This window comes from Neophocaena asiaeorientalis, unplaced genomic scaffold (genome assembly GCF_003031525.2).
Source record: "Neophocaena asiaeorientalis asiaeorientalis breed wild unplaced genomic scaffold, Neophocaena_asiaeorientalis_V1.1 scaffold177, whole genome shotgun sequence".
Taxonomy (NCBI): Eukaryota; Metazoa; Chordata; class Mammalia; order Artiodactyla; family Phocoenidae; genus Neophocaena; species Neophocaena asiaeorientalis.
Genome location: NW_020172779.1, coordinates 7,965,610 through 7,991,287, shown reverse-complemented (window position 1 = coordinate 7,991,287; position 25,678 = coordinate 7,965,610). Strand labels below are relative to the sequence as shown.

Here is a 25,678-nt window from a genome sequence, read left to right as displayed (position 1 = left end):
AATTGCTCATTTTATAAAATGAATAGTCTATGTGGATGCAAATAATCCAGTCCGCTTTGAGCCTTATATAGTCTATGTAGTCCTTAGTGATCCAGTGATATTGTCTATATAGCATTGGGCTATAATATGTGAGAAGTACTGTGTATACCATCATGAGCTACATTAAAGTTTGTCTATCTCAAAACTGCAGTCAGAGTATCTATATGTATGAGTACTAGTGGACCCTAACAACACAGCAGTATGGAAAAATGAGAAAGAAAGTCATCAGTGGATTAGAAACTTTGATGAATCGTGAAAGAAAAGCAGTGGGGATTAGATTGATACAGGTAACCACATTTTAAAGCATGTGCATGAAAGGACTGCTTTGAAAGATGGGAGTGGTTTCTAGCTCTGGTTCGGTGCTAGGAGGGAATTGAAAGAGCCTTTGGACAACTTTGGATTTTTTGGCTTTCTTCACTTCTGGCCATGCCAGACAGCAGTCAGCTGAGTTGTTTGTCCTCAGCTAGAGCAGTGAAGGTGGGCCCAAGGACTAGTGTGGCAGAGCAGTGACTTATGTATAGGTACTGAATGGGAGAAGTAGGGAGACCCTGTGCCCAGAAGACAAATTACAGGCACATTCTGTGTCTAACATAGGCAAGCTTCTTTCATAATCACTGGAAGTAGAAGCTAGAATAAACAGAAAAGGCATCTGTGGACAGTTGAAGATTTCAAAGGCAAAGATAAATTTATAAGTAAGCTTTTGAGGAAGGACAGCTCCATGGAAAATCATATCCATGCATCAGCAACAGATTGTTGTGGAAAAGAACCAACTGAAGACATTATACATGAAATAACTCCCCCCAAATAAAAAAACCCCGCAGGGCTAAAAAGAAGCAAACACAGATAAGAGTGAATTAGCAAGATGGAAGACCATGAGATCAGAAATTCTTATAGTAAATAATAAAAACAAGACAAAGATTTGAAAAGTGAGGAAGAAGTTAAAGGAAACAGAGGACATAGATTCAGGTCTAACATCTGTTTAATGGGATTTATGGGAGGAGAAAAATGTACAAGAGAAAAATGGTCACATAATAGAACATTTCATAGAATTAAAGAATACCATAATGTTCAGTTTTAAAAGGTCCCCTGTTCTAACTGATGGGTATAAAAAGGCCCACATCTAGATAAAATTTCAGAACTCCAAAAGTATAGAGAAAAATCTAAAAATCTTCCAAGAGAATAAAACATTACTAGAAAGGACTGAAAATCAAATTGCTTCTATATTCTCACTGGTATAATACCAGCTACTAAGGAGGCAACTGAGCAATATTTTCAAAGTTAGAAGGAAAATAATTTTGCACCTGTAATTTTCTTCCCAGCAAAGTTAGCATTTGAGTGAAAGAACAAAATAAAGATATTTTTGAACATGCAGTGCCTAAGAAGCTATTACCCATAAACCCCTGACTGAAATAATTATTAAGGGATTATTTCTCCTCTTGGATTTTTTTTATTTTGCAGAAGTTGCATATAAGAAGCAGTGAGCAAAGAAAACAGTAAAACTCGTCACAAAACTGTGCTAGTAACATTTTTTTAAGGACTGTAAATCTAAGTTGATCTTGGTTCTGAACTCAAAATGGCAGGAAGGACATAGTGAAGGAGGATGAGGAAGTAAAAGCACATTCAGATTTGTATCTGATATGTAGATATTATTAACTTCACAGTTTGGTAGGAAAAGAAGCTTAGAGATATGTCTGTTAAAACTTGTAACAATAAAAGAATAGAAATACAGCATACAACTTCCAGGCCACCAGAAAGGGGGAAAAGGTACAAACTGCAATAGAAATATCAACAAAATAGATTCTAAAATTTAATGTAGAAGAAAAAACTGCTTGAGGGACTTCGCTGCTTGTCCAGTGGTTAAGACTCCGTGCTTCTACTGTACAGGGCACAGGTTCAATCCCTGGTTGGGGAACTAAGATCCTGCATGCCACGTGGCATGGCTAAAAAAAAGTTCTTGAATTTCCAAGAAAATTTTGAAGAAGCCCTCCAAATATGGTAAAGTATACCACAATGTTAGTGATTAAAACTGTGCATTTGGGCCAGAAATGGCAAATTAATGTAATACAGTTCATTAGTAGACTCTTGTATACATAGTAGTTTAGTGAATGGATTAGCAAAAGGAGAGACTTATTTCATAAATGATGTTGTGTATGTAGTCTTCATAAGTTTGGAGCATGGAAGAACCTACAAAGCAGAAAATGCAAAAGCTGTGAATGTAAATTTCTCTGTATCATAGGTAGGCTGAACAAAGTACACAAACATCATACAAGGAATAAACATTATCATCCTCTAATAATTCTTGGAAAGATCTAGAGGTTTGTTTAGAAGCATCCTTTTGAGACCTGTTTTGCCTTTATTCTTTTTTTGGTGGTAAAATATACCTAATTTACCATTTTAACCATTTTTAATGTACAGTTCAGTGACATCAAGTACATCGCTTTAAGTTCGTTCATGATGTCGTGCAGCCATCACCACTATCCATTTCCAGAACTTTTTCATCAACTCAAACAGAAACTCTGTATCCATTAAACAATTATTCCCCATTCCTTCCTCTCCCAGCCCTTGGACACCACTAGTAACTTCCGGTCTCTTTGAATTTACCTATTCTAGGTATCCTCATATAAGTGGAACATAAAGTATCTGTCCTTTTGTGACTAGCTTATTTCACTTAGCATAATGTTTTCATTGTTCATCCATGTTGTAGCAGGTGTTCAAATTTCATTCCTTTTTAGGTTGAATAATGTTTCATTGTAAGTACATACCACATTTTCTTTATCTCTTCATCTGGTGATGAACATTTGGATTGTCTCTACCTCCTGCCTACTGTAAATAATTCTGCTATGATTATTGGTATACAAGTATCTGTTGAGTCTTTTATTTTTTTTCTTGCAGTTTTTTTGAATATACTGGGTTACATGATAATTTTGTGTTTAACTTTTTGAGGAACCATCATACTGTTTTCTACAGTGGCTGCACCCTTTTACATTCCTACCAGCACAAGGGGTCTAACTTCTCCACATCCTTACCAATACTTATTATTTTCCAGCCTTTATTCTTACTGAAGAACCACTCATTCTCATATCTCACTTTGGGTTGTGAAGGTGAATTACTTGATCTCAACAAAACCATTAAGTAAAATATCACCATATCAGTTATTGTATGAATTATCGTTTGGAGCCTTGAGTTCTAAAGAAGATCCCATGTTTTTAGTTCCTTATCTATTGCATACATGGTTTCTATAATACATAAGTTCAATATAAGTAAAAGGTTTAAGAAATTATTTCTTTATTACACAATTTAGATTGTCATTAAAAACATGTACAGTAACCTACTGTGGCATTGAATGATTGATACATAGTAATGTGTGTGTATACATACATATGTATATAAAATGCATCTGTTTTCTTTTTTAAGGTACAAGAATTATTTATCCATGATTATGGAGAAATTTTTAATGTCCAGTTGCCTAATAAAGAAGAACGGACACAATTTTTTGAAGATTTAATTCTAAAGCAAGCTGCTAAGCCTCCTATATCAAAAAAGAAAGCAGGTTAGTTCTTGTATCAAAGTTAATATGTAGTAATTTTGAGAAAGTGGAAATGAAATATCAGTTAATGGCATTGCCATCTTCTAATATCAGAAGCTCAAAACCTCAGTTGAGGTTGATACCTCTTACTTACCTCTTAAAATCCCTATGTGTCCCATTAAAATAGACTAAAGTTCTTATTTATTTATTTGTTTGTTTGTTTATTTAGGCTACGTCGGGTCTTAGTTGCAGCATGCAGACTCTTAGTTGCTGTATGCATGCAGGATCTAGTTCCCAGAGATTGAATCCCAGCCCCCTGCATTGGGAGCTCAGAGTCTTACCCAGTGGGCCACCAGGGAAGTCCCTAGACTAAAATTCCTGAAGCATACAAGGCCTTTCATAGTATAGCCCTAGTCTATGTGGAATTGGGGCTAGAATTCATAGCATAGCCCCAATCTGTCTTTCCAAGCACACCTTCGGCACTTTTCTCTCCCCCACCCTTTTCCTTCCAAAGCACTCTATCTTTAAACCATATACAGCATGTTGTGTCTTTTCATAATTTCATTCATACTTCTTTCTAGTATAACTTATTATTTCTCCCCTAACATCCAGACAAAATTAATTTATTACCTTTATGATGCACTGTACTTGCTTCATGCTACTACTGTGATACCGCAGGGATGTTGTAATTATGTCTCTTACTCCCTTTATTGACTGCCTGCTTATTGGGGCAGCACCCTCATATTCCCTCCTTTATCCTTATTACTTATTAGTGTGTATCTGTTTAAACAAAATTAAATTTTTGTTATATTTGAAACATGCCACAATTTTTTTTGTTAGTTTAAAAATTAACTAGTAAAAATGACTTTTTAAAAAATTAGAATATTCTTGTCTTGGAAATATGCATTTTCAAAATTTTAATAGCCTCTTAAATGATCTTAAAATGGTAATGATTTAGGAATTAGCACTCCAAATTACAAGTTAGCGATTATTGCTGGGGGTGTTGTAGAGGTCGAGATTATGGTAGCTGTTTAGTATTCCAAATCCTCTGATTCCTGGCAAATACGAGGAGGATAATCCCTGGGAGCTTGTCTACTTTGTGTACTGAATTGTTTATTACCCTTGATACGGTGGGAGAGTGGTAACTAAAATCTTCCATTCATATAAAGTTTTGCAGGCCTTGGAGGTACTCCCTGTAGCACCACCACCTGAACCAAAACCACTGACAGCAGAAGAAGTGAAACGACTAGAAGAACAAGAAGAAGATACATTTAGAGAACTAAGGATTTTTTTAAGAAATGTTACACATAGGCTTGCTATTGACAAGCGATTCAGAATATTTACTAAACCTGTTGACCCTGATGAGGTATTAATTTAATCTTTGGATCAAAATGCTTCAGAATTAGAGACTATTTGACTAGTTTATGTGGTTCCCTCTGTATACTGTGATCTTGTTTTCTGTATTTGGAAACATACCAAGTAGTATCCTAAGCACACAGAGGCTTCAAGAGCTACGTAAAGCATTTTCCTTTCCTGCAGAGCATAGACAATTAACTTTGCCCAACTCAAATGTTGTAGAAGTAATTTGAGAATGTCTTAATGCTACATGATATTACTGTGACCTACACAGTTAAGAATGAGGTCCTAAGTTGACATTGAAGGGTGGGTGGCATTTGGATGAGGAAAGAGGTTTAGAATGTTACTGGAGATATAGGTGCCCAAGAATAAGAATGAATACAAAACAAAACTCGCCTTAAATAGAGTCACAGTTTTGTATTAATATATTTTCATTATATCTTATGTATTTATTCTCTCTCCTTTATTTTGCCTGGTAGAAAAACTTGACTCAAATTTTTTACTGTTCAGAGTTAATTTAGTGATTTGGTCATTTGCTTGAATTTTAGGTTCCTGATTATGTCACTGTAATAAAGCAACCAATGGACCTTTCATCTGTAATCAGTAAAATTGATCTCCACAAGTATCTGACTGTGAAAGACTATTTGAGTGATATCGATCTAATCTGCAGTAATGCTTTAGAATACAATCCAGATAAAGATCCTGGAGGTGAGCATTACTGGTTTTGTTTTTCTTCCTCAGAGGGTGGAATGGGGGCTGCTAATGCTTAGTGGCGGGTGATTTCATACTAGGTGCTATATTATAAACATTTTATATTCACAGTGCCATTCAGTCCTCAACAACGATATCCTCATTTTACAGTTGAGAAAAATGGAAGTTTAGAGAGGTTAAAAAACTTACTCAAGGTCATACTATCAGGAAGTGGCAGAGGCAGAATTCAAATGCAGGTTTCTTTCACTCCAAAACAATTATATGATGTAGCCTCTAATGAAACACAAAATTGCATAACAACTTAGCTTGTTTCCTTTGTTTATCAGTGTTCTTTCTCAAAGTAGAAAAATTAAAGCTCTCTGTAATAAAATGTTTGAAAGGATTTTCTTAGTTAAGACCGTTATAAATTTTATTACAAAAGTAATATAGCATAATTCTTGCTAACAGTAATACTTAAAAAACTAAGTCACCCATTTCCTTTCTCCGAGGGTGGACACTGTTAAGTTTGGGGATATCTTTCCAGATCTTTTCTATGCGTAGAATGCATTCACGTTCTACCTCACGTACCCAGTCCATTAAATAAAATGTATAAAGTGAAGGATTTTTAAGTGATATATTTGTTCATATTTATAATGATATATTCAAATATCTATATGTTTGTTATAAACGTGTTCATTTCCAAAAAATATTCTCTCAGGTGCTTTTTCCTAGCTTCCTATTCTGGCTTTATGGATGCTGTGCCCTTAACTGTCTTAGTGGATAATTTTTTTTAATAGTTCTATTTCCTGCGTTGGCTCTCTCCTCTAGTACATTGGCATTCTGTTTTTAAATTTGTAGTCCTTATGAATTAGATTGATTTCCACCACTAAGCGTTTCCTCAACAATTTAAAAGTTCACTGTTCTTCCCTTGCCAGTCTTCTGCCCACACCTTCCCTAGACTTTATCCCATAGTTCAGAGTTCTGGAGGTAAGCAGTGGGAAACAGCCTACCATGTTGGGAATACCCCTTAACTGTAGAAAGAAGGAAGCATTTATCCTGGAGGAAGAGGGCTTTTTCTGTTTCATTGCAGTCATACTGCCGCTGCTTCCCTTTTCGTCCACTGTGACAACCTAAAATTACTTTAGAGCAGTGGTGGTCACACTTTAGCTACCATCAGCATCTCCTACGGGACATGTTAAGATGCAGTTGCTGGGCCTCACCTCCGCAATTTCTGATTCTGTAGATGCAGGGCCTGAGAGTGATGTGCATTCTGACAGATTCCAAGGTTTTGCCGATGCTGCCACACTCCAGGAACCGATGAACGTCGCCTGGCCTTTCTTCAGGCCATGTTAGAAGCCCCCAGCAACATCCCTTCTGTTATTATAGCTGTTCCTGTCAACTATAAACTGAATATTGTGTGAATTTTGCAGCCTGCTGCCCTGTGAGGGGGACTGATCCAGCCTTTCAAGCAAATTTGCGTTCACTTATTATCTGCCTGTCGCCTCAAGGCATTTTCCAGTTTACAGTGCTTAGGTTCAGTTTTGGATGTTTTTCTAGTGTTTCCCATGTAGGGTTGCTGTTTCATTGTCTTTGTTTAGTTTCTCTGTCAATGTAATAACATCCTCTATATCTCTTCCAAAATTGTTTTACATCCCTGGTTCACTCATGACACTGATAGCCTTCCTTGCTGTTTTTGTGTCATTATGTTGTTTAGTTTTGCTACTGATTGATTCTTATATTTTCTCTGGTATTTCAAAGGGATCTGGATAGCACAGGGCAATGAAATTAGGTTGAGTCTGCCACGTTGAATCAGATGTCCAGAACATTAGATTAACATCAAAAACAGAAATAACACAATTCCAGTAACTTTTACTATTCATGGTAGAAGTAAAAAAGGAATTGTAACAGCTATAATCTTAGCCCAACATATGGTGTTAATTTTTGTTACATTAGCAAAAGGAAAACATTTTAAAATTCTTTATTCATTCCATAGATCGTCTTATTAGACATAGAGCCTGTGCTTTAAGAGATACTGCCTATGCAATAATTAAAGAAGAACTTGATGAAGACTTTGAGCGGCTTTGTGAAGAAATTCAGGAATCTAGGAAGAAGAGAGGTAGGAAAATGATTTGATATCAGAAAAAGATGCTTTAGATGTACTGAGTCCTTTTAATTAATTGTTCATGTAATTTTCAAATCTGGAAATTTGATTTGATATTCCACGTGTCTGTTTATAAGGTTGTAGCTCTTCCAAATATGCCCCATCTTACTACCATGTAATGCCAAAGCAAAATTCCACTCCTGCTGGTGAAAGAAGACCAGATCCAGAGAAAAATGAAAAGCTGAAGACCCCCAGTACTCCTGTGGCTTGCAGCACTCCTGGTAAGTGCACTTATGTAATTTTTACTTATGAAACTATAGCCTTTATTCTCCTCTAATGCTGTTTACTTTTTCCATCAGTTTCCTTTGTCTATATCGATGCAGCGAATTATGTTGATTTCATTAACAGTAAGGCAACTTTTCATTCTTGAAATAAATCCAGGCTTGCAATAAAGTACCACTTGCAATCCCAGTTTACCTGTCACCTCTCAGGTCACAGTCTAATTGTGGTATGACTTGATTTGAAACTGACTTTTATTTCCTATAAATCCTAGTCAGTTTCCTGTTCCTCTTTATTCTTAGAGTATAATTCCATGGAGTACCAACCCAAATCCTGTGGGGTTCCTGAGGCCTCTCTTCTTTGGCAAGCTCTTAATTCCAGTTTTTGCCCTTTAAGCTCCATGAATTTCAGACTGTCCTCAGCTTCTTAGTCTCTCAGCTATTCATTTGTTTTCCCAGATTTTGGTGCCATAATTCCTCAATGCTTTTAAACAGAATGTTCATAGAGGCAGTATTCAATGGGAGCAACCCAGTGCAGATCAACAGCAGAATATGGAAAAATACAGATTATTATACAAAAGTGAAAATTATTAAACTTCAAGTACATACAACAGTATGGATGAGTCTCCCAAACATAAGGTTGCAGTGTGGTTATACTGCATCTAGTCTAGGCAGAATGTTGAATCTCTGTATACTGTAGTTTCTTCATCTGCAAAATGATGTCGATAATGGTAGCAAACCTGATCAGGTTAAAGTGGAATGTCAGTGAGTTAGTACATATAAAGTCCTTAGAAGAGTTCCTACTATACGGTAAGCACTCAGGAAGTATAAGCTATTTTTAGTCTCACCCTTCCTTCAGTTCATTCCTTGTACTACTGCCAAAGCGACCTTTGTAATATATGCATCAGACAAGTCATGTCATTGCCCTCCTTAAAGTTATTCGATTTTTTTAAAAATTATTCAAGATAAAATCCAAATTCCTTAGAATGACAGGTCATTGACCACTTTCTGCCTTCTCACAGAACTCTCTACTTTTGTTTGTGTATTCCAACCATACAATACTATGGTGATATCTCAGATTCTCCCCTTAATATCGCAGGAGGTATTTTTTTCTCCCACTTACTTGGACTTTAAAAAATTGTTGAATGTTCTCTTACCCTTTTTCTTTAAATTATTTGAAGCTCCGTTGAAGAGAAAAATCCGCAGAAAGTCGAAGTGGTACTTAGGCACCATAACAAAACGAAGGAGGATTTCACGGGCAAAAGATGTTGGCCAAAATGTCGTAGATGACAAAATTGAGAATGATACAGAGGAAAATCAAGACACAAGCGTAGACCACAATGCGGCTGGAAACACAGGGGAGTCTTTAATGGAGGAAACTGAAAAGCAGCAAAATGCCTCTGAAAGCAAAATGGAATTGGGAGATAATTATTCAAGTACTTGTTTTGAAAATCAACTTGAAGAATCTGGAAAGACTATAGCATGTACAGAATTGAGGAAAGATAAGATCACTTGCAATGGAGATGCTTCTAGCTCTCAGATAGCAGATACTTCTGATGAAAATGAAGCAAAAGGTAAGTCTCAGTCAAGCAACTTAGTAATTTTAAAAGATGTTTCATTCAAAGTTCTTAAATAGTTAATTACCATCTCAGTTTACTCCTTTTTCCTTGTCTTTCAGAGTACAGGAGTTAATTAGGGAAAATAGCATTATCTTTAATAACTGTTGAGCTAGTAAAATCACTGTTGTTAAAAGCACACTACAGCATCTAACAGTAGTTTACTGCTTAGTAGCTTGTGACCTCGGTCAAGATTCTTGACCCATCAGCGTCAGTTTTCTCATTTGCAAAATTGGGGTAGATAGTTGCTGGGTAATAAGATATTCTGAGGATTGAATAAAGTAATTCATCTAAAGCATGTAGCAAAGTGCTTGGCTATACAATTTTTAAAAGCTGGCAGGATACCCTCTCATTTTTAAGCAAGATAAGCAGTTTCTTATCCTGTGATTTCTTGCTGAGTGATGTAGAACAACTGTTACCCACCCCCATCATTCCTCTATTCCTACTGTAGGTTTAGCCCAAGGTTATTTATATTTATTCTAATGATCCTGCTCCCAAAGTCTTTCATGTAGAATTGTTTCCTGTCTGCACCTTTTTGGACCTTTGGCATTAGATTTGTTTGGTTTTTGGAAAAGCCAAACATTATTTAGTCTTACAAAGCAAAAAAAAGGGTAACAGGGTCAAAAATTTATTTTGGTCAAAAACAAGTATTGACTGAGTTAATGAGACTGGTTTTCTTCAGTGGCTTATATGCTGTAGATAAATCTTTTCCAAGGACTCCCTTAAAATGAGTTCTCGTGTGTTTGAGTAATCTTAGAATGGTCTATTTTAAATGTTAATCCTCTGGCTGTATAATTTAATATGTTTTGTTTAGGTTCAAAGTTTATTTTTTCTTTTATCATTATCTTTTTTTAAAAGGACACTATTTAGTGAGACAGGTACCTGTTTCCATGTCAGGAGATTTGGGTTCTTGTCCTGGCTCTTAGAACAGTTAGGTATGTTGACCATAGAAAAGTCTTCACCTTTCTTTGGCCTCATTTTTCTCATCTCTCAGTGAATAGATTGTTCTAGATCAGGGATAGGCAAACTTTATCTGTAAAGGCCCAGATAGTCACAACTATTCAACCCTGCTGGAAAAGCCACATTGACACACATATGTAAAATGGGCATGGTTGTGTTCTAAGAAAACTTTAATTATGGATTAATTAAATCCATATTTAGCCTATGTGTAGTAGTTTGCAACTCCTATTCGAGATTACTGAAGCCCCTTCCAGCTCTTAAATTCTGAGTTTTATGCCTAAGTAGGAGACAGTCTAATCTGTTGAGGATCCCTTGAAATACTCTATTTGAGAAAATATTTCTGAAATGTCCTTAATTTTTTTTTTTTTTTTTTTTTTTTGGCCGCGCTGTGTGGCATGCAGGTTCTTAGTTCCCCGACCAGGGATTGAACCTGTGCCCCCTGCAGTGGAAGCTCAGACTCCTAACCACTTGGACCACCAGGGAATTCCCTGTCCTTAATTTTTGAGTGTGTAAATGGCAGCATCTTAATTTTACAGCAGAGTCAATAAACCAGAACAGGGGTTTGTGTCTAAGTAAATATGTCCTGCTATTTAATCTGCCTAATATTTATCTTAGGTATTATAAAATGTCTATGAAACAAATAATAGTTATTTATTTTTTCATTCTAGAAATGTGTGTTCTGCGAATGACTCGAGCTAGACGTTCCCAAGTAGAGCAACAGCAGCTCATCAGTGTTGAAAAGGCTTTGGCAATTCTTTCTCAGCCTACACCCTCACTTGTTGTGGACCATAAGCAATTAAAAGTATGTAAATTGAAATCATAATGCTTTCATTGTGCAGGTTAGAAACATAACCCACCAAAAAAGGGGTTGTAATAGTACATTGCATAAATTTGGCATGTAATAAATAGTGATCTTTTATGAAAGGATAAACTTGGTATAGAATAACTTTCATAAAGGCAGTGGTTGGAGATGGCTAGTATGTTGGTATTATTGTTTTTAACATACTTATCTATGTCACTGATCCCATACATTGTTTTTATGACCATTACATGTGGCCATTTTAGTTGGTTTTTACTTAACAAAAACATGCAACCGTGGTTAACTATGAGGTAATGGAATATCAAGGTAAGACCAGACTTGAAGAATCACAGAAATTTATCAATAGTAAGTCCATTTCAGTCATGACAAAAAAACACTGAGTGGATGGAAATTCCTTTTTGTAAGAAAAGAACCCTGACATGGTGAGGTCATTTATGTACTGTCTCTTTTTATTTCACATAACAGAATTGATTATAATGTACTCATAGTGCCATAAAATATTCTGCAAAAATGTTGCCTTTTTTCCTGTTAGTCTAATTTGAGATTATTTTTTAATTTGTGTCTAGTGATGTATGGCTAGAATTGAAATTGGCAACCTCCTCAGCTGTAGTTTTTAGGATGAGAGGCCAGAGTCATAGAATGTAGATAACATTAACTTACAGCTGAATGTCAGAGTCATTATCAGAGGCTGCAGTGTCTCATTAGATGACTTGGCCTGCCTTCTCTCTGGCTTATATTCTAAAAATGCCCCCACATCTTCAAAATTAAGATATCTCAGGGAATTTCTCTCACATATGTAACACTTACGTTTTCTTTTAGAATCTTTTGAAGACTGTTGTTAGAAAAAGTCAAGAATACAATATTTTTCAGTTGGAAAATTTGTATGCTGTAATCAGCCAGTGTATTTATCAACATCGCAGGGATTATGACAAAACGACACTTATTCAGGTAAACTAATATATATAAGTTAACACATTATAAAAAATTTTGAATACCATTTTTTAATGTGTGGATTATGGATTATTTCTAGGTATAACTGTGTTCTGTGCTTTTTTAAATCTAGCACTTAAATTAGTTTGTGTTTCTTTAATGAGCAATGGAACACTAGTATCTGTAAACTATGAAAAATCTATTTTGTGTGTATATTGATGAAGATATATAGTTCCTTTTTAAGACAGACTTAACATAGACCTATTTGTCTTTACTTAATCCTGCTTTACAGTGGGCATTCAAGTACTAATGTTTAAAATAGAGTTTGGCTGATACCTATATAGTATTTTATATATATATATATATATATATATATATATTAAACTGGTATCTACTATATACCTATTAGCATGTAATATATATAGTATTTAGTATATCTAATAAAGTATACTATGGTACCTACACAGAATAATATATATGTAAAGTAGTACCTACAAAATATAAAGTATCAATATCTATATGTACACCAGTGCCTTGATTAATAACTGTATGAATTTAATGTAAGATGAAAGCATCTCAGACTTACTTCAAAGAGGTTTAAATGACGAAGTCCCATCAGTGATACCAGTCTATGTGATAGTCATAAACACTGGACAAAGTTTCTGTTTCACTATCAGATATATACATGGATAATAATATCCTTAAGGTTGTTTACTGCAAAAAAAAAAAAACCCAGCAATGGAGTCATGTTTCTTTGATTTTTTTCCATATTGAAACTTACTATTTTTCCTTCCTACCCTTTATCTAGAAAATGGAGCAAGAAATAGAAAACTACAGTTGTTCCAGATCATGACGTTATGGTACCAAATATTCTTTATATTCCGTTCCTGTTTAATTCACCTTTGTCATGCTGACATAACTGATGCAAGATGAAATCCTGTATCTTTAAGGAAAAGATTAAAATAGTAAATAAAAATATTTAAACTTTTCTGGTATTTATGTACATGTGTAAGATAACTTACAGAGATAACTGATAAATATTGGAATTTTCATTGAGTCACTGTAGTATAGTATTCCTGTGCTTATCAGTAGTTAAAATGTGGCCAACTCTTAATAAAGTTATTTCGATAACTAATGTTTATGGCACTTAAGAGTAACTAGTGGGCTTCCCTGGTGGCGCAGTGGTTGAGAATCTGCCTGCCAATGCAGGGGACACGGGTTCGAGCCCTGGTCTGGGAAGATCCCACATGCTGCGGAGCAACTGGGCCCGTGAGCCACAATTATTGAGCCTGTGCATCTGGAGCCTGTGCTCCGCAATAAGAGAGCCGGTGATAGTGAGAGGCCCGCGCACCGTGATGAAGAGTGGCCCCCATTTGCCACAACTAGAGAAAGCCCTCTCACAGAAAGGAAGACCCAACACAGCCATAAATAAATAAATAAAGCAAACTGTCAACAAGTAAAAATAAATAAACACTATTATATTTAAGGGCAGTCTGTTCCTTTAAAAAAAAAGAAAGAGTAATTAGTGACATTGACATTCTTTTGTTTTAAGCACTTTTAATTTTATCCTTCCTAAAAATAGTTTATTGTGTCAGACTAGAAACTTATTTAACCATTGTCTCTTTGCCATCCTTTGTCATCTTTGTTTTCTTCAATGCCCATCTCCCATCTGCCTTTAGCGTCCCCGCCTGTTCACTTAAAAGCTAGTGTTCGAGTAGTGATTTGCAGGAGGTCCCTTGAACAACTTCTAGCTGCACCATAATTCTGTACTTGAAGGTCAAAATTAATGCTTTTTAGATAAACATTTTTTATAATTCTCATTTGGATTAATAAAAATTTTAAATATTTTTTGGTTTACTTTTATGATTATATATACAACAAATGTATTAATGACTACTTTGTTAAACATCTTTTTAATAGCACGAAATTTTTATATTTGAAAACTATTTATATCCTTCTAAATGTGTTTAGGTTGTATTCTATAGATACCTTTTATATACAATTATGTAAATATTATAAATTTTGTATTAATGATATACCAAAAATACATTTCTTTCTTAAAGAAATAAAAACATTCACTGCCATGCATATTCACTCCCTTCCCCCCCTGCCCATGTTTTTCCTTTTTAGGAGACATTCTACTATTAGTTTGTGAAATAGCTTCTGTTAGAAACTTCTTTTGAGGGGAATAGGGGATAATGATCTCATATGAGAGATTCTGGATTCTAATACAGTTTCTGAGTTAAACTGCCTTTTGTTGTCATTTTATCTGGATATTGTATTTAAAGCCTTCTAAAACTCAACTCAGATACCTTAATTAGTAGATACTGTCTTATGTAATGCGTGATGCAATGCAAGTCACTGAAAACGTTTAAGTACCTGTATATTCCTGGATTCGCATACACACACACGTACTCATTTTTAGTGAAGTTTATTATAACTTATTCTAGATGCATTTTTTATAACTAGGATTTTATTTTATATTTATAGCTTCTGTAATAAATTTTAAAGGTGAAAATTGCTTCTCAATGTTGTTTCTGTTTCTTAATTATTTTAAAGTAATTCAGTGCAAAACAGTTGCAAAAATCTGTTTTATTACTGTGCATAATTTAAAATGCTGTTGACACTGAAATGTGTATATTCTTTAGCTACAAAGACTAATCTGCTTCCTGTCCTTTTCATGACACACTGTCTGCAGACGTGGGAAGTAATATATCTACATTCCTATGTAGACTTTCAAAACCATGCTGAAATTGCAAACCTGGAATTTTTTTTCTCATTTTTTTGCTTAAAAGTGCAATCAGGCTATAGTAATTAGGCAAGAAAAAGAAATAAAAGGCATATTCACAGATGATCTTATATATAGAAAATCCTAAAGAATCCACAAAACATGGGTTAGAGCCAATAAATACCGCAAAGTTTCAGGATAGACTATCAGCATAAAAATCAGTTGTATTTCTGTATACTAGCAATGAACGATCCAAAAAAGGAAACTAAGAAAGCAGGTCCATTTACAATAACACCTAAGACAGTGGAACACCTAGGAATGAATTTAACCAAGGCAGTGTAAACTTGTACACTCATGAGTAAAAAATGTTGCTGAAAGAAATTAAATGAGACCTAAATAAATGGAAAGAGATCCTGTATTCATGTATTGGAAGACTTAATGTTGTTACAATGGCAACGTTCCCCAAAGCAATCCGCAGATTCAGTGCAATACCTTTCAAAGTCCCAATGGCCCTTTTTTCAGAAATGGGAAAGTCAGTCCTAAATTCATAATGGAACTGCAAGGGACCCTGACTGGCCAAAACAATCTTGAAAAAGAAGAGAAAGTTGGAAGACTCATACTTTCTTTATTCCAAAACTTACACGAAGTTACATTCACAAAACAGTCTGGTACTGGCATAAAGGACAGACAAATTTAAGAGCTAAAACTATAAAATACTTAGAAGAAAACAACCTTGAATTTGGCGATGATTTCTTAAATATGGCACAAAAAATACTCTAGCAACTAAAGGAAAATTAGATAAATGGTATTTCATCAAAATTCAAAACCTTCATACTACTTCTGCAGATAGTATCTATACTATAATTATTATATAATTATGTAATTTAATATGATACTATCTTAAAACTCAACAAGAAAAAGACAATCCAGCAACGGATGTTTCTGATGACTTAACAGTTTTGAGGAGTACTGGTCAGGTATTTTGGAAGATCTCCCTCTGTTGGAATTAGTCTGTTTTTCTCATGATTAGACTGGGATTATGGGTTTTGCGGAGGAAGATCACAGAAGTAAAGTGATCATATCAAGGTTACTTACTATCATGGTGAGTTATGACTGTTGATTGACCTTGATCACCTGGCAGAAGTAGTGTTTCTCAGGTTTCTCCATTGTAAAATCACTCTTTGGGTACTGTGCTCTGGAGGAAGGTCACTGTATACAGCCCAGTCTTAAGGAACGAGAAGTTATGCTTTCCCTTCGTCTTTGTTTTTTTTTTTTTTTTTTTTTTTTTTTTTTTTTTTACTGTTTCTATCAGGGATCCCTGTAACTGTACACCATGGGATCAACTGAGATTATTTCAGTCTCACTTATCTTCTCTTCAGTACAGCCTCCCTGCCACATAACACACACAGAATACATTTTTGCTCAAAGTAATGCAATTGAGAGATTTCCCCATAATAAGAGGGACTTTATTAGGACTTGAGTGTAAGGTAACTACTTGCTGAGAGATACTATATGTGGGGGTAAAAACTCTATTTATTTTTTACTGACGTAGAGTTGATTTACAAAGTTAGTTTCTGGTGTAAAGCAGTGATTAAGTTATACATATATTTCTGTGCATCTGTGTTTCCTTTTACCTGGTGCCTGGAAAAAATCCATATTTATAGTTTTAAAATATATATTATTATATGTATTAAATGTATATATAAGCACAGAAGGGCAGAAAATGCTCTCACCCCTTTCCTTCCAGAGACCTTTCCTAGAAATTGTGCACACATCCCTTTTTTATCTCACTGGCTGGAACTTAGTCACATCGCCCCATTTTGTTGAGAGAGAGAGAGAGAGGGAGAGGGAGGGAGAAAGGAAATAGCTGGAATTCCAGAAGCTATCTTGGACTGTGAGGTGACCTTAAAGGTGGAAAGATTCAGGGACTCTAATATTTTTTAATTCAGGATTTGTTTCTTATAGGAAGTAACAGCTGAAAAAGTAAGGAGCCACTGAGTCCTTGAGCACACAAGTGGCATGGTCAAATGGACTTGAAAGCTTTTCTGAGATGGTCTAGAAAAGTGACAGGCTAGAGGCAGGAAAGTCGAAAGAAAGACTTAGAAGGCATATTTGTAAAGGCTTAGTAAGACCTTGATTAGTAGTACAGGGCATATTAAAGATAATTCCGTAGTTGCATACATAAGCCCCCTGGGGATTGGTGGGGCTATTCACAGTAATACAGAAAAGTTGCCAGTTTCAGAGATGAGTTGAATACAATTAAAAACATTTTGATTTTCAGGTAATATGGGGAGGCAGAAGAGAGTACAGTCTTTTTTTTTTTTTTTTAACTATTTATTTATTTATTTATTTATTTTTGCGGTACGCGGGCCTCTCACTGTTGTGGCCTCTCCCGTTGCGGAGCACAGGCTCCGGACGCGCAGGCTCAGCGGCCGTGGCTCACGGGCCCAGCCGCTCCGCGGCATGTGGGATCCTCCCGGAGCGGGGCACGAACCCGCGTCCCCTGCATCGACAGGCAGACTCTCAAGCACTGCGCCACCAGGGAAGCCCCCGAGAGTACAGTCTTTATAAGTCCATATTTTGAACATAATTGTTGTGGCAGGCTGAAAAACGGCCACCAGAAAGGTATCTTCATCCTAATCCCTGGAACCTGTGAATGTTTCCTTGTATCAGAAAACAGAAAAGGAAAGGGTTCTTTAGATATAATTAAGGATCTTGAGATGGGGAGATTATTCTCGATTGTGTGGACCCTAAATGCAATTATGTATCCTGATGAAAGGGAGACGGAGATTTTAAAGAGAAGGCAGTGTGACCATCAAGTCAAAACTTGACATCAGGGACTTCCCTGGTGGCACAGTGGTTAAGAATCTGCCTGCCAATGCAGGGGACACGGGTTCGAGCCCTGCTCCGGGAAGTTCCCACATGCCGCTCTGAGCCTGCGCTCTAGAGCTCGTGAGCCACAGCTACTGAGCCCACGTGCCACAACTACTGGAGCCCGCATGCCTAGAGTCTGTGCTCCGCAACAAGAGAAGCCACCGCAATGAGAAGCCCACGCACCGCATCAAAGAGTAGCCCCTGCTCACCGCAACTAGAGAAAGCCCGTGTGCAGCAATGAAGACCCAGCGCAGCCCAAAAAAAAAAAAAGAAAGAAAGAAATTGACATCATGTGGCCACAAGCAAGAAAATGCTGGCAGCCAGCCACCAGAAGCTAGACAAAGCAAGGAACAGATTCTCCCCTCGTTCCTCTAGAGGAGTGCAGCCCTGCCAACATTTTGATTTTGGCCTAGTGATATTGATTTTGTACTTCTTGCCTCCAGAATTGTAGGAGTTATAAGTAAATGATGGTGAGAGGGGCTTCCCTGGTGGTGCAGTGGTTAAGAATCCGCCTGCCAGTGCAGGGGACACGGGTTCGAGCCCTGGTCCGGGAAGATCCCACATGCTGCGGAGCAACTAAGCCTGTGCTCCGCAACAAGAGAAGCCCTCAGTGAGAAGCCCGCGCACCTCAATGAAGAGTAGCCCCCGCTCGCCGCGACTAGAGAAAGCCCTCACGCAGCAACGAAGACCCAACGCAGCCAAAACTAAAGTAGAATTAAAAAAAAAAAATGATGGTGAGAAAGAGCAACTCATCTTCCCTTGAGATGCATCTTCCTCAGAAGATGAGGTGGTCATAGGAGAGTAAGATGAGGAAGGAAATTAAAGAGGTTCTGAATCAATTTTTATATGAAGGGGAATTTCTCACCTTGGAATAGGAGTGCTACAAGTTTCAAAGCAAAAGGAAGGAGGTTTCTGCATTTTAAAAAAATGTTTGTTCAGGGAGAAGGGCATGATTGGAATAGGGCATAGCTGGCTGCTAAAATGCTTCTTCCACCTGCACTCACTAAGGGGATGAGTGACTGCCTTTTTGCTGAATCAAATGTGCACTTCTTGGTCTTTTTCTTACTCTACTTCTCAGCACCATTCTATGTGATAGAACACGTATATGTTTTGAAACAATTTTTTTCTCCTGCCTGTTGGACACTACACCCATGTGGTTTTCTTTCCAGATTCCAGAGCTGCTCCTTTTTTTCTTTTTTTTTTTTCCTTGTGGTGGCCTTCTTTCTCTACCCTTACTCTTCATGTTGTTCTCTAGAGCTTGGTGCCAGGCTCTCTTTTTCACTCTGCACTCTTTCTCCACATGGTGTTCCTTGCTCTTAAGGCTTTGAATATCACCTGTATACTACCAACTACTCCCAAATTTATATCTCCAGGCTGTATCACTTTTCTGAACTAAAGACCAATATTTCTTGATCTTTCCCTGAAACCTGCTGCTCCTCCAGAGTTCCTTTTATCAATAAATGCCGCTAGCATCCATCCCAATGCCAAAGCCGGAAACCTCAAGCTTCCCTCCCCTTCAGCTTCCAGTCCATTGCCAAGTCCTGATTTTCTGCCTCCCAAATATCTCTCAATTCTTTCCGCTTCCTCTAGTAGCTCTCTCAACCCACTGAAATCACACGCCTGTACTACTGCAAGAGCCTCCTGATTGGTCTGGCTTCTAATCTTGCCCCCTGCCATCCATTCTCCACTCAGTAGCCAAAATATTCTTTTAAGGAACTCAAATCTGATACCATCATTTTTTCATACTCAGTGTTTCCCATTGCAGATCTGTGTTATGGCCCCTGCCTGCCTCTCAGCTTCCTCTCTCCACTCCTCCCCTGGCTCATGACACTTTAGCCACAGACTTTTTTCACTTCTTTTTTCCTACCTCTGGGCTATTTCATGTATTGTTCCCTTTGTCTAGAATGCCCTTCCCTTCCCCAGTGCATGTCTAACTCCTACTCCTATCCTTTACTTCTCAGCATGAAAGTAACTGTTTTAAAGAAGTTTTCCTGACCCCCCTCAATCTAAATGCAGTTTCCTATGTTAATCTATCATTTAATCTCTAATAGTCTTACATGACACTTACAATTTTTGCTGTATATTTCCTAATGTTTATTTAATGTTTATCTCACCACAGATCATAGGCTTTTTAAAGTCAGGAGCTAAGTTTGTTTCGTTTTTATGATTATAGATCTAGCACTTACATAATAGGTTCATGGTTGACAATAAATAATCAGTTGACTTAATGATGTAATGGATAAGCAGAGCAGAAGATTTGGGAGCAGAATAGGAAGATATGAAGTTGTTAGAAATAGAGGCCCATGGGGGCTACAGTAAGGGGAAGCCTACACTTGAGAAAAGGAGAGGGATCTAGCTAATAGCATCTAATTTTTAGAAAGATAAAATCATGTTTATATTTTTAGAAGCTGCTTCTGTTAGATTTATCCAATTTCAAGGCTATAAAAAGAGCAGATTTTCACTTCAATTTGCTGGTAGTTAATTGTCCACATATTGGGCACCCTCATGAGATTGAAACCCATCTAATTAACGATTGTATATTCTTAGCTTTGCATAGTCAGAATAAAGAAACTGAATAAAGAAACTGAGGCTTAGATTAGGCAATTTATTCAATTTCACACGTAAGTGGGAGAAGCAGGACTCCACTAGGTCTGTTTGATCGAAATCCATGTTCTTAGTCACTTTCCCTGAACACATACTGTAGGTGCCCTACTCATAGGCTCTTGGCATTCAACATTCTGGTATATGCCATGGTTGGCAACCTGCAAATATCTATAACCCCACCTGAGGGTGTTCTCATGATCCATGCTGGATGTAGGCTGGAAGTGACAGGAAGTTAACATCCCTGGGAATAGCTGCCAACCACACAAAAGTAGGAGTCAGCGAATAATACCCCAGCTCCCTTGCCCCTTGGGTGGGACAACTCTGAGGTGTGTTCTACACTTTGTCTCTAAGTTCTCCATGGAGGTTGAGCCCTAGGTCTCAGAGCAATAACCTGCTTGAAACTGACTCTGTTAGCTTTCTTCCCTTCTCTGTCTCACTTCACTCCCCTGCCTGTACTTCTTGGCGTCACCTCCCAAATAACCACTTACTCACATGCTTTACTCCAAGCCTGCTTCAGGAAGAATCCAACATAAGACACTCGCTCCATTTATAAGGTAAAGGAGAAAATGTGAAATGCCCCAACAATAGCTATAAAATTTTTTTAGTTTTCTCAACTATTATTGAACCTCACAAACCAACATTAATTTCCTCAGTATTTATTGTGATAGCCTAAACAATTTTATTTTCAAATTCCTTCCCATTTTAAAGATTGTCTTAGTTATCTTATAACAATGTTAAATTATGTTTTTACTCTGTTTTTAACAGGAAAAATCTGGAAGCTTCATGTTTAGGCTATGTAATTTTAGTATGCAAAGGTTGGAATTGAAATCACTATATTTGAGCAATCAACCCTGCCAACATCCGAGCTCTGGCTGAGAGTCAGAGAATAGCACTTAACATGCAGTGAGAGGACTCTTGGAATACTACTACCTTCAGAGCACATGCCAAATCAAAATGATTTAAACGTCCAAAAGATATGGGACTAAAACATTTAATGGATCAAAAAGTGCCAAACGTGAGTACCCTGGACGTGCAGACATTGTGAGCTACAAGTACCATTGTGAAACTTCAACTGGCTTAAAGATTGACTTGGGGAGAAGGCGGGTGTTGCTCATTGCAATAGATAATGTATTCATGAAATAATTTGGAAACTGATTACGTGTGATGAATCCTAATTATAGCTATTTACTGTGGTGAATATTTAAGAAAATCAGGGTCTTAAAAAAAGACACTAGCATCTGCTTTAATTATTTAGGAAGAAAAATAAGTTACCCCCCAATCTTACGTTCTGTAATTATTTTTTACATTCAGTTTACGTGTTTTATATTTAGGACCACAGCATATGTCCCTTTTCTGTTTCTTCCTTAAATTTTCCTTAAGACTCCTTCCCCAACCCATCAAGGAGAAAATGTAAATGACCACCATCACTCAAATAAATTCCCTGGTTTCTTCTGAACCTTCACCTCACAGCTGTTGCATGAAGTATAATCACTAAAGTACTAGCTAAATGAAATTGTCTATCCAAAATGACAGTTTTCTAATATTCTTATACCAAGTAACTTTTCAGGAGAAGAAACAGATTATTAAACACATTTTTTTCCATCTAAAAATAGCTGATCTGGAAATACAACAAAATGCTAATAGTGGTTAGGAAGGGAGAAGCATGAATGAATTCTTATCTTTCTTAAGTTTCTGTGAAGTGATTATTTTATATTGCCCCGCTACTGTCTTTGGGCAAATAGTTCTCAGAAAAGTTGTTAAAAGTCTGCAGATCTTATCTGTGTGATCAGAAAGGAGGTATTCAACCTTTGGGTACATGCATAATATAGGCATAGCATTATATCACCTTGCTGGCTGCAAACTGTATACCTCTCACCCAGCTATGAAACAGGCGGGAAATGTGAAAGGAAGAAGTAAATTACAAAATACCTGAGCTACAAAGTAACTGAAAAGTTAACAATGAGAAATCCAAGCTAATTGGCCTACATTTTCAATTTATAACATTCATAATTAAAATGAGATAATGATAGTTAAACTACATTACAAATGACAAGACACAAAATGAAGATGTTATTAGGATATTTTAATTGTAGTCATGAGGGCAGGGACTATGTGTCTTGTCCAATTAATATTTACTGAATTTATATATTTATGTATGTATCCTAATACCTATAAGGCATTAGGGAGATTTTTTTTAAAAAGAATGAGAGGGCTTCCCTGGTGGCACAGTGGTAAAGAGTCTGCCTCCTGCCGATGCAGGGGACGCAGGTTCGTGCCCCGGTCCGGGAAGATCCCACATGCCGCGGAGCGGCTGGGCCCGTGAGCCATGGTCGCGCGCCCAGAGTCTGTGATCTGCAACGGGAGAGGCCGCAACAGTGAGAGGCCCCCCGTACCGCCACAAAAAAAAAAAAAAAAAAAAAAAGAATGCGATATGGTCCCTGCCCCCTAAGGAATGTGTAATATGGTGAAATTACATGTTAACACACCCAAATTGCCTCATACCTCACTAAAGAATATGGGTTTGCCTTTACTTTATCATCCATGGCACAGAAGGACAGAATGTAGGCGTCACTGTGCAGTGGAGAAGCAGAGCCTGTGGAGTCAAACATGGGCTTCAATCTTCTTGAAGACGTTCTCCAAAAAGAAGCCTTTTCTTACAGTAACATGGCAGACATTTACCACTCACCAAAATGTCCTTGTGCTCCCTCACATTTCCTGTAACTAGGGCTGATCAAAGAGCTCTAAGCAGAAGTGCCATGTGTCACTTCTAAACCAAAGCATTTAATAGCTGGCAGAAATCTCTCTTCCCTCTGCCTCGGCAACCTAGAAGAAGGGTATTCCAAATGATACAGCCAAAGAGAGGAAACAGCCTGGATCCCTGAGTCACTTTTTGGTAGACGTTGCCCCGGAGAGTCACTAAGAGCTATAAGAAACCTTGATGAATAATGAATAAATCCATATATGTTAAACAGAGGGTATTTGGGTTTGTTACAGCAGCATTGCCTAGTCTGTTCTGATAAATAGAGATAATACATTCACTCGATGATTGGTGAGCCAGTGATGGAAGAATCAGCATGAAGGCAAGACTATGAGATCTGCTTTTTAAAAGTAGCCAAGGGATTCCCTGGTGACGCAGTAGTTAAGAATCCGCCTGCCAATGCAGAGGACAAGGGTTTGAGCTCTGGTCCGGGAAGATCCCATATGCTGCGGAGCAACGAAGCCCATGCTCCGCAACTACTGAGCCTGCGCTCTAGAGCCCGCGAGCCACAACTACCTTAGCCCGCATGCCTAGAGCCTGTGCTCCGCAAAAAAAGAAACCACTGCAATAAGAAGCCTGCGCGCCACAACGAACAGTAGCCCCCACTCACTGCAACTAGAGAAAGCCCGCGCGCAACAACAAAGACCCAACACAGCCAAAAGTAAATATATAAATTTGTTTAAAAAATTAAAAGTAGCCAAAACTGCTGTGTCTTTCTGTGCTGATTCACTTCACAACAGTGAAAAAGGCCTGACCAACCTCCAGACCTAGACAGGCCCCTGCTACCCAATATTTAAACCCAAATAAACTTTTGGCCTCCACAACTTTTGGGATTTTATCAAAGCAAACAAAGACCCAATGCAGCCATAAATGATAGGTAGACAAGTAGATGGATAGGTGGATGGATAAAATCATTAGAGAAGTTTTGTTTTGTTTTGTTTAAGTTATTTATTTGGCTGTACTGGGCCTTAGTTGTAGCATGCGGGATCTTCCTTCCAGCATGTGGAATCTTTAGTTGTGACATGTGGGATCTAGTTCCCTGACCAGGGATGGAACCTGGTCCCCCTGCATTGGGAGCACGGAGCCTTAGCCACTGGACCACCAGGGAAGTCCCCGTGAAGCTCTTTTTTTATAAAAACACTGGACACATGCGTGTCTTTTTTTTTTAAAACAAATTTATTTTATTTATTTATTTTCGGCTGCGTTGGGTTTTCATTGCTGTGCACAGGCTTCCTCTAATTGCATCAAGCAGGGGCTACTCTTCATTGCGGTGCACAGGCTTCTTATTGCAGTGGCTTCTCTTGTTGCAGAACACGGACTCTAGGCACGCAGGCTCCAGTAGTTGTGGAGCGCAGGCTTAGTAGTTGTGGCTTGCAGGCTCTAGAGAGCAGGCTCAGTAGTTGTGGCACATGGGCTTAGTTGCTCCGCGGCATGTGGGATCTTCCCGGACCAGGGCTCGAAACCGTGTCCCCTGCATTGGCAGATTCTTAACCCCTGTGCCACCAGGGAAGCCCTGGGAAGCTTTTTTTTTTTTTTTAAATAATACCTGTATCCCACCCTAAAACAAATAATCAGAATCTGTGGAGGTAAGGCTGGGGCAGATGTTTTTTAAAAGCACCACGTGATTCTGTTGTCCAACCAGGGTTGAGAACTATTGCCTTAGGCAATGTGTAGGCAAAATATTTGATTACACATATTTTAAAATAAAGCCTTCATCATCGGGCTTCATCATCATCTTAATAATAGAAAAAAAACTTCAGACAATACAGAGAATGGCCACTTTTTCACAGACTTGGAGCTTTAAAAAAGGCTTATTTATAAATGACAGACACGGAGTCAATAAGTAGTTACTAGATGCTGTCGGGACTGAAGGACCTTCTGATAAGCCCAGCGATGTTGCAATGGAAAGAACAGGCTCGAGATACTATTTATGTTGTTTATAGTGATGACTGTTTTTCTGTTGTTATGGGCTGAATTGTGTCTCTCTCTGAATTCATATGTTGAAGTCCTAACCCCGGCACCTCCTAATTTGTATCTGGACGTAGAGGCTTTGCAGAGGGAATTAAATTAAAATGAGGTCATTAGGGTAGGCCCTAATCCTATATGATTGGTGTCCTTATAAGAGGAAGTTGAACACAGACACGTATAGATGGAAGATGATATGAAGACACTGGGTAAAGATAGCCATCTGCACATCAAGGAGAGAGACCTGGGACAAATCCTTCCCTTACAGCCCTCTGAAGGAACCACCCCTAACAACGCCTTGATCTCGGACTTATAGCCTCTGGAACTATGAGAAAAATAAATTTCTGTTGTTTAAGCCACCCAGCCTGTAGTACTTTATTACAGCAGCCATAGCAAACTAATATACCTGTGTTATAGCTAAAGTGTGTGGTAG

General features: G+C 37.6%; 1 protein-coding gene across 1 annotated transcript in view; it reads left to right on the top strand.

The window, feature by feature from the left end:
* The window catches only part of ATAD2 (ATPase family AAA domain containing 2), a 67,070-nt gene extending 53,501 nt beyond the window's left edge, over positions 1 to 13,569 (top strand). Inside the window, exons 20-28 of the mRNA XM_024741328.1 lie at positions 3,454 to 3,589; positions 4,735 to 4,931; positions 5,470 to 5,629; positions 7,605 to 7,727; positions 7,850 to 7,993; positions 9,172 to 9,564; positions 11,235 to 11,368; positions 12,206 to 12,334; positions 13,125 to 13,569. Coding sequence (XP_024597096.1) covers positions 3,454 to 3,589; positions 4,735 to 4,931; positions 5,470 to 5,629; positions 7,605 to 7,727; positions 7,850 to 7,993; positions 9,172 to 9,564; positions 11,235 to 11,368; positions 12,206 to 12,334; positions 13,125 to 13,169 — 1,461 coding nt within the window. The 3' untranslated portion in view covers positions 13,170 to 13,569. The remainder of the gene's footprint in view (positions 1 to 3,453; positions 3,590 to 4,734; positions 4,932 to 5,469; positions 5,630 to 7,604; positions 7,728 to 7,849; positions 7,994 to 9,171; positions 9,565 to 11,234; positions 11,369 to 12,205; positions 12,335 to 13,124) is intronic.
* Positions 13,570 to 25,678: the final 12,109 nt, after the last annotated feature.